Source organism: Cucurbita moschata, unplaced genomic scaffold (genome assembly GCF_002738365.1).
Source record: "Cucurbita moschata cultivar Rifu unplaced genomic scaffold, Cmos_1.0 Cmo_Scf00029, whole genome shotgun sequence".
NCBI lineage: Eukaryota > Viridiplantae > Streptophyta > Magnoliopsida > Cucurbitales > Cucurbitaceae > Cucurbita > Cucurbita moschata.
Window position 1 is genome coordinate 1,306,661 of NW_019268545.1, and position 9,242 is coordinate 1,315,902.

Genomic DNA, 9,242 nt, shown 5'->3' on the forward strand with positions numbered 1-9,242 from the left:
TTTTTTTTTTTTTTTTTTTTTTTTTCAAATTCCAATGTTTTTTTTTTTCTTCTTTAAAAATGCTCTGCAAAATGGCTCAAATTCTTAGCTTTTATTTTTCTTCTAGATCTGATGGTTCTGCTTCTGCTAGCTAACAAACAGCTTTTTGCTTGGGAGAATGAGCCATACCAACTATGAGTAAAATAAAATAAAATTCAATTCAATTCAATTAAAATTTTTAATTTTTTTTTTTATTAATTCATCTGAACACATGCACACAAGACAAGGTAGCTCAGAGAAGACTGTTCTCTTCGATGAATAAATGAGAGCAGCTGTTCAAATTTAATGTAGATTAAATGTTTTTTACATCATTAAAATCTTCAAAACATTTGAGATAATTGTCTGTGTTTTGTGAACAAAACATAGATTTGTTCTTGATTTCTCTGTCTTTTTTATTATTATTTTTTTGGAATTTTTGTTTAAATTATCCAATAAAAACTCATAATTTGATTAAATATATATATATATATATATATATATATATATATTTATCTATTGCAGATGTACAGAACAGTGAAGACTACAGACAGAGCTGCAGCTTCTTCAGGTGTGTTTTTTTTATAAAAAAAAAGTATATATTTTTTTCTTTTTAAATCGTTTTTTAAAGTTTTTTTATTGAATATTTTTATAGGCCAATCAGATTTATATGAAAATGCTTCATCTGGGGACACAAGCAATATTGAAGATATAATATTTGATATTCAAAAGCCAGCCACGGGAAGGCAAAATGAGAGCTTAGTTCATCAAACAACAAGGCAAAACCCTCTTCAAGACGAGGATTATCATGCCCTTTGGAGCAATTCTTCAAGGTGATAATTCAATTCTTGTGCCTTTTTTTTTGTTTTCTCGACACAATTATGAGAAGATTCGAACCTAGGAAATACGAAAGATGTTAAATCGTAAATTGTGAGATCCTACATCGGTTTGGGAGGAGAATGAAGGATTCTTTATAAGGGTGTGAAAACTTTTCCTTAGCAAACGTTTTAAAAACGTTGAGGAGAAGCTCGAAAGGGACCGCCCAAAGAGGACAATATTTGCTAGCGGTAAACTTGGGTTGTTACATAATCTATCTGATATCTTAAGTTTAATGGGTTACTGTAAACTTAATTACCGTAATCCATTCAACTTAGGAAGTAAGAAAGACGTTAAATCATAATCTGTGAAATCTCACACCGGTTGGGGAGAAGAACGAAACATTGTTTATAAGGGTGTGGAAATCTCTCCCCTAGTTGAGGGGAATTTGAAGGAGACAGGGACCAAACAGTACAATATTTGCTAGGAGTGAACTTGGACGGTTACATAATCTTTGTGATATCTTAAGCTTAATGGGGTATGGTAAACTTAGTTATGTCAAAATAATTTTAAATGGGTTGGGGAGAAGAACGCAACATTTTTTTATAAGGGTGCGGAAACCTTTCTCTAACAGATGAGTTTTCAAAACTTTGAGGGAAAACTTAAAAAAGACAATATCTGTTAGTGGTGAACTACATAATCTATTTGAAATCTTAAGCTTAATGGGTTACGGTAAACTTAGTTAGGTCAAAATTACTTTAAACGGGTTCGAACAAGAACGGATCGACCAGCTCAAGAACTTAAATCAACCAATAATGATGAGGCAATTATGAACATAGTCTCTTAAAATGGATGAAAAGGATGTAAAAAGAAAGCACACGAACTCCCTAATTCCAAGAGAGAGAGGGAGAAATCTCCATGTTTTGGATTTTGTGGGGCTCAAATATGGAGACTTTATTCAAATGGGACCTGCAATAAGAAACTTAGTGCCAAAGCTAAGCCCTTTTGATGGACCCATTAGTGGAAATTTTGGTGCCTAAAAACAAAGCTTTTTTATCTTTGTTCTTTTGAATATGGAGTTTGCAAATTCCTCGTAGTTTGTGGGTTTAGTAATGGGTTATCACATGGGGCTGGTGTTGCTTTTTTATCAATCAAAAGCACCAAATGCAAAGTGAAAAAAGATTTGTAGCTTTCTTTTTCCTTCACTTTTCTTGCTTTGCATGCTCTAATTTGAAAACTATGCTCCCTTTCTTGCTTTGTTTATGTTAATAGGGAAGCTTGGTTGCATGGTTTGCCAAACGATTCTTCTCGGGACCTTTCTTCGTCCCTCGAGGTACTCTATTTTATCTCCCCTATCTTTCGATATGATATATTGTAGGAGATAAAGTTTGATCTTGCATTATTGAAGAATATGAAGTAAAACTCTGATCTTATTCGATATTATCTTCACCTGAATTATTATGTTATTCAGGAATCTGAAGTAGAACCCTGATCTTATTCGATATTATTCTTAGTTCGAGTTATTACGTTATTGAAGAATCTGGAGTAGAACCCTGATCTTATTTGATATTATTCTTAGCTCAAGTTATTACATTGGTGAAGAATTTGCAGTAGAACCCTAACCCCTTGATCTTATTTGATATTATTCTTAACCCGAGTTTATTGAAGAATTTGAAATAGAAACCTGATCTTATTCAATGTTATTCTTAACCCGAGTTATTACGTTATTGAAGAATCTGAAGTAGAACCCTAATCTTATTCGATATTATTCTTAGTTCGAGTCATTACGTTATTGAAGAATCTAATGTAGAACCGTGATCTTATTTGATATATTCTTAGCCCGAGTTATTACATTGTTGAAGAATCTGCAGTAGAACCCTGATCCCTGATCTTATTTGATATTATTCTTAGCCTCAGTTATTATGTTATTGAAGAATTTGGAGTAGAACCCTGATCTTATTCAATGTTATTCTTAGCCCGAGTTATTACGTTATTGAAGAATCTGAAGTAGAACCCTAATCTTATTCGATATTATTCTTAGTTCGAGTCATTACGTTATTGAAGAATCTGACGTAGAGCCCTGATCTTATTTGATATTATTCTTTGCCCGAGTTATTACATTGTTGAAGAATCTGCAATAGAACCCTGATCCCTGATCTTATTTGATATTATTCTTAGCCCGAGTTATTACATTATTGAAGAATTTGGAGTAGAACCCTGATCTTATTCAATGCTATTCTTAGCCCGAGTTATTACGTTATTGAAGAATCTGAAGTAGAACCCTAATCTTATTCGATATCATTCTTAGTTCGAGTCATTACGTTATTGAAGAATCTGATGTAAACCCTTATCTTATTTGATATTATTTTTTGCCCGAGTTATTACATTGTTGAAGAATTTGCAGTAGAATCCTGATCCCTGATCTTATTTGATATTATTCTTAGCCCGAGTTATTACATTATTGAAGAATCTGAAGTAGAACCCTAATCTTATTCGATATTATTCTTAGCTCAGGTTACTTGTTAGATTTTTGTTGTTTGAAGTGAAGTTACAAAGCCTGTTTGGATTGACTTACTATGTATTTGAAGCGTAATAAAATTTTCTTAATTGATTCACAGAATGATACGGATCTGAAGTGCTCAAATAACGAGAGACTATCGGAAAGAAGCTCATCGTCCGATGATTGTGGAGGGACAAACTCTCACAAGCCAAATTTAGAATTCACATTAGGAAGGCCAATTTGATGAACGCAAACAAAGAGATTGGTTAGTTTTCTACTCATTTTGAGATATGATTATATCTTAGAACAGAAATTGAAGTGTAAGAAAAGAAAGCTAAAGAAAAGCAGCTCCTAATTTCTATCAACCTTTGAGCTCCCAAATCAAAATATATAAATCTAATTCATTTTTGTTTGTTTTTGCACTCATCTGATCTACTCGGGTCGGGTCGGGATGATTTTTTAAGCCCACCGATAGCAAATATTGTCCGTTTTGACTCGTTACGTATCGCCGTCAGTCTCATGATTTTAAAACACATTTGTTAGGCTGAGATTTTCACACCCTAATAAAAAATGTTTCGTTCTCCTGACTAATCGATGTAGGGTTTCACTCAAACACTTAAAAGAGTTATTTGAAACGGGCTCGTGTTCGTGTTTTGAGGGACAAAATTGTAAATTTGGTAGGCCACATGGATTAGATAAAGGAAAAAGGAGAGGGTAGAGAGAATATAAACAAAAAGATTGAAAAAGAAAGTGAATTAGAAGAAAAGATAGCAAAATGACAAAAGTTGGGGTAGCAAAAGGAGAATTTGGAGTTGCTTTTAATACCCATTTTGCAGATTTTTATACCCATTAATCTAATTTTTCAAAACAAAGCTTTCAAATTAAATCCCAATTAGAATCAATTACTTTTTTCTTTTTTTTTTTTTGTTCTTTATTAGCTTTAGCACTTTGGAAATGGTGCTTCCCACCCATGCATGAATTTCTTGTTTTTTTTTTCAAAAAAAAATTATAAAAAATTGAGCATGATTTATGTTCTTATGAGTTCAAGATGTTTTTTTTAATAAAAAAAAAATGTTTTTCTTCGTTTGTTTCAACATTTATCGAATCAGCAGATATTATCTTTTGTGGGCTTTTCTTTTTGGGTTTTTCTTCGATTTTTGAAATGATCTGCTAGGGAGAGATTTCCACACAGTGATCTATTCGGAAACGTTTCCACACAGTTGTAAACAATGTTTATTTCTCCTCACCAAGTAAAAAGTTGTTTCATTTTTTAAATGATTATAACTTTAAATTTTTAAAAAGATTTGTTTCATTAAAAACAATATTAAAATTTGAATCATCGTCGGCTAGCTCATCTCACCGACATTTTTCTTTATTAAATATATATGGCTCGAGGGCGGTTAAGGAAGGCAATAAGGGCCGACCAAGGAGGAAAACGAAAGGCATTTCTGGTCTCCTAAGTCAGGTGGTACTCGTGTCGAGGTGTGTCATGACGAAACAAGGAAATGAAAGGTCGCAAAAATGAGAAAGGAAAGCGTAACGGAGCCCTATGCCTAGCATATTGTTGAACTTAAGTTAGAAATCTAGCTTTTGAAGAAGTTGATCGCTCCGGTATTCTTTTGCATCCCCTACGTACCTAATGGCTCTAGCATTTTCTTGCATCCCTACAACTTGGTTAGGTTACCCCGAGCGCTTTTCAGAATATTTTGTCCACACTTACATGCATCATAGAAAAATTCTCACGAGATCACCCATCATAGAATTGTTTCAAAGAAAGCCAGATTAACTATATAGTTTCTATGATTGAACCACCGAAAAGAAAGGTGCACCTTATTGGTATATGTATTAATTTTTAATTCTTTTAAGTTTAAGGTGCACCTCATTTAGATGTGGTCTCGGTTCATTCATATATCTTTTCTTCACTCGGGTGTCTCACTTATCTTTTCTTCCCCAGGAAATCTAACCGTCACGAACTCTCTCCTTAGAATCTCCACTCCAAGACCTGATGAACACAATTATTTGTGAGAAACACTCATACTCTTTATTAAGACCAAATGAGAAGAGATTACAAGACACTATCTAGAAACTACTACACTCTTTTGTGTTCGAGATTTCTTGGGATGAAAACTTGATTGGGTGGAGGGGTATTTACACGAGAAACTAAACAATTTATTCCTAAAATAACTAAATCATGTTCCCGAAATATATAGACAATGCATTCGTACAATTATTGGTTTTAATTCCATTAGGCCAGTAATTATATTTTAACAATCCCAATTGAAATAAATGGAGAATTTCGCCGGGATGAAAAATGAAATAGGTGGCAAGGATGAAGATAGAAAAGACACCGCCCAGTGAACATGTCTAGGTAAGAGCGTTTTTGCTACTCCATTAGTGACGAGTCCCGAGAGGAAAATGAATCATAAGGACTAATATTGTATTAGGAATTAAAACATAGATTTAATGGTCTAATCTCTTCTTAATCATATGATAACTAATTCTCCTCTAATCTTACCCGCCTGTGTGATGTCAACGTCAAAGTAAATGATAAAAGGCCATGTTTCTTTGTACCATATTTTGATGGGAAATTTGTCAGCCAGCTGTACACAAAAGTCAAATGGAGGATAATTCAATAAAATTACTTCACGCGCTATGGATTTGTATGGTTCACCGACGCTGTAAGAAACAATTACCCAACCAATACATGAGAGCGTTGTTAGCACGCGCCTAGCTTAGAGACTAACAAATTATGAGCTCTCTCTATGTTTTGATTTTGCTCATCAATTATTGAAATTTTAATAATATTATTAAACTATAAAATAAACTAACAAATTATCACGCGCTTACTTCGATTGCAGAGCTGAATGAAACATTCCTGATAAAGGTGTAGAAACTTCTCTTCAGTATATGCGTTTTAAAATCGTGAGGCTAGCGGTGATACGTAATAGGCAAACCAAACAATATCTACGAGCGATGGATCTTGATTGTTACAAAAATACTTGTGCTTGCGTTGGATAGGTATTGGCGGGCATGATGTGCGCGCAAGGGTGAGAGGGGCGTTGATGCGGCGTAGGGCTTAGCGCATGCACTCAAAGTCATGTAGAGCGCACGTGCACGACGACAAGCAGAGCACCTGGGCCAGATTGGCGAGCATGATCAGCATTGGTGCCCATGAGCATGCCATGGCCATAGGTCTTAGCATGCACACGAGCGCTCAGGCCATGCTCTCACCCATACATCATTCTCATTAGCACACAAACCCACGCCAACCCAACACGTGGCCTAAAACAAAAATTGAGATCTAAAATGTGCGGACGCCTTTTCTTCTCCAAGAACACCTTTGGAAGGTATAAAAACGGCAAGGGTAATATTGTAATTTTTGAAAAAAATACACGATTTTAAACAAATTAATTTTGATTTGTTTTTTCTTTTTACACCTTTAATACCCTAAATAAACTAGGGTACTTGTTTTATTTGTCTTGCTACTGATCTCAGATGCTGAGCATCTGAATTGTCCTTATTGTAACAAATAGAAGGGTTTAAATAACTCATGGTACATGGTCATTCAATTACAATCAAGATGTCTCTTCATCCCTCCCGGTATATGTCATAATTGTACTCTTACAGTAGCGGGATAGCAATTGTACAACATTTGTTCTAACCCAGAGAACAAGTTAGTCGTGAAAAATTCGAACTTCGTGGACAATGTCAGCATATGCTTGAAGCTTGAGTCATGTTTGAGAGAAATGTTTTGAAAAACGTGTGCTAAGAAATACGTTGAAGACAATTTGAAAGAAAACAATGTTATAAGCTAAAAGCGTTTAGGCAACGACTTTAATAGTATATAACCCGTGTAAGAAGAGGCGATGACTAGTCCTATTCGCTTATAGTATATTTTGGACATTTTAGTTCTGGTGCAAACATAATTTTGCAAAAGCAGATATTTAAATTTAGTCAGGTGAAATTAGTTTATATATTCTTAATAAATTTTAAATTTAATTTTTAAAATTATTTGTTATGAAAATGGATTAAATAATAAAAATAATTTTAAGCAAAAGACTACTTTTAAATATTTTAAAATTTTATAAAGGAAATATTAACTAAGATTCTTTTATTACGGAAAAGTAAAAAAAAAAAAACTAATAATAAATATTATAATTAAGATGGAATAAAATTCAAAATAGAGACCCTAAACTAAACTTTTAAAAATTTCAATAATAACTTTGAACTAAAAAAAAATCTAAAAAATACCTTGAACTTTCAAATATGTTAAAAAATATCCTTATAATTAGTTTTTAGATGAAAATCGTTAATACTTTGTCTAAGAAATGCTCGTTCAAAAAATAACTTTATAAAATATTTAAAAAAATACCCTTTAATTCTTAAAAGTTTAAAATATCCTTTAATTCTTAAAAGTTTAACTGTAACCCTTAAACTTTATAAAAAAAAACTTTAAAATTGACACGTTTCAAAAATACTCTGACCTTTTAAAAGTAATATTAAAAAGTTCAGAGATAATATACGATAGTAAAAAAAAAAATTAACTTTTTTTTCTTTTAAAATTTTATAAATATTTAGGAAAAAAGTGTTAATAAATAAAATGATACTTTTATTAATACAAATATATATATATATATATATATATAAATTAAAAATAAAAATATATTAAAGAAAGAAAAGAATAGGAGAGAGGAGAGAGAAGAGAGAAAGTAGGGCAATATAATTTGAAAATGATTAGGTTTATGATTTAGTTTGGGCCCACATTCAGAGCAGATTGGGACCCCTATCCCTACACTTGTAGGGCTCTGTCCTCTTGCTTTTGATTGTTGACATTTTTTTTCTTTTTTTCCCAAGAAATAAATTAAATATTTTTTATATTTTCAACACTATTTACACCCACGCACAGCCTTGAATTGAGTTTATCGAGATCCATGTTTGCTTTTCTATCATTTTTACTGTTTTACAATTCACTCACTTTTTCTTTTTTTTCTGAATTATTTTTTATCGTTAAAAGTAGAAGCGTACGTAGGTTGGTTGGCATCGAGTTTTGGACTTGTTTGACATTGGTCGGTAAGAAAATACAAATCTATTTTTACTTTTTTTTTAGTAAACGATCATAAGTGATTCATCGATAAAATCAACTCACGAGGAAAAATAAATACTTACTCAATCAACTCAAATCTAATAAAATAAAATAAAAAAAAAACTAACAAATACCGAAGCCTTTTCAATTCTAGAAACTAAATAATAAACCCGATATCCCAAAATCCCAAATAAAAAATATAATGGTTAGATCTTATTTTAGGCTTGAATTTTCAGTTTCGTTTCATTTTGGATCCTGATTTTTAAAATGTCTATTGTTTTAGTTTCAAAATTAAAAAAATAACTATGTTTGTCCTCAAGTTTATTTTATTTAAAAAAATTAATATATATTTTTCATTATATTTATTAAAATATTAATGAAAATTTGATACTAGCATTAAAGAAAATAAATTAAAGATAAAACTTTGTATATTAAAATAAACGCTTTGAAAGATTATGAACTAAGTTAGTGTTTAAAAATAAAAATATATATATATATATATTTAAAAAGTTTTGCAGTCCAAAATAACAACCAATTTGAAAGTCCACTCAATAAAATGAAATTTAAAATTAAAATGTGATATACAATATAATAAATTAAAAGAAAATTCAATATATACCATAAAATTTATAAGTAATAAAATATTATCTCAAAACAAAATCTCTTCTATTGTTAATAATTAACATTAATAATATTAATCAAATGAAAAAAGGGGCTTGGTTTGGGATAATAATTCTTGGAAAGTTAAAAGTAAAAAGTAAATAAAATAAAGTGTGAATGGTGACGTGTGAAAGAAGGAAAAACAGTAAAAAAAAAAAAAAAAAAAAA

The 9,242-nt window shown here is 31.4% G+C and overlaps 1 protein-coding gene across 1 annotated transcript in view; it reads left to right on the top strand.

Moving 5' to 3' along the window:
• The window catches only part of LOC111464115 (probable transcription factor KAN2), a 5,212-nt gene extending 1,469 nt beyond the window's left edge, over positions 1-3,743 (top strand). Inside the window, exons 3-6 of the mRNA XM_023108210.1 lie at positions 541-586; positions 671-848; positions 2,104-2,164; positions 3,450-3,743. Coding sequence (XP_022963978.1) covers positions 541-586; positions 671-848; positions 2,104-2,164; positions 3,450-3,575 — 411 coding nt within the window. The 3' untranslated portion in view covers positions 3,576-3,743. The remainder of the gene's footprint in view (positions 1-540; positions 587-670; positions 849-2,103; positions 2,165-3,449) is intronic.
• The last annotated feature ends 5,499 nt before the right edge of the window (positions 3,744-9,242 follow it).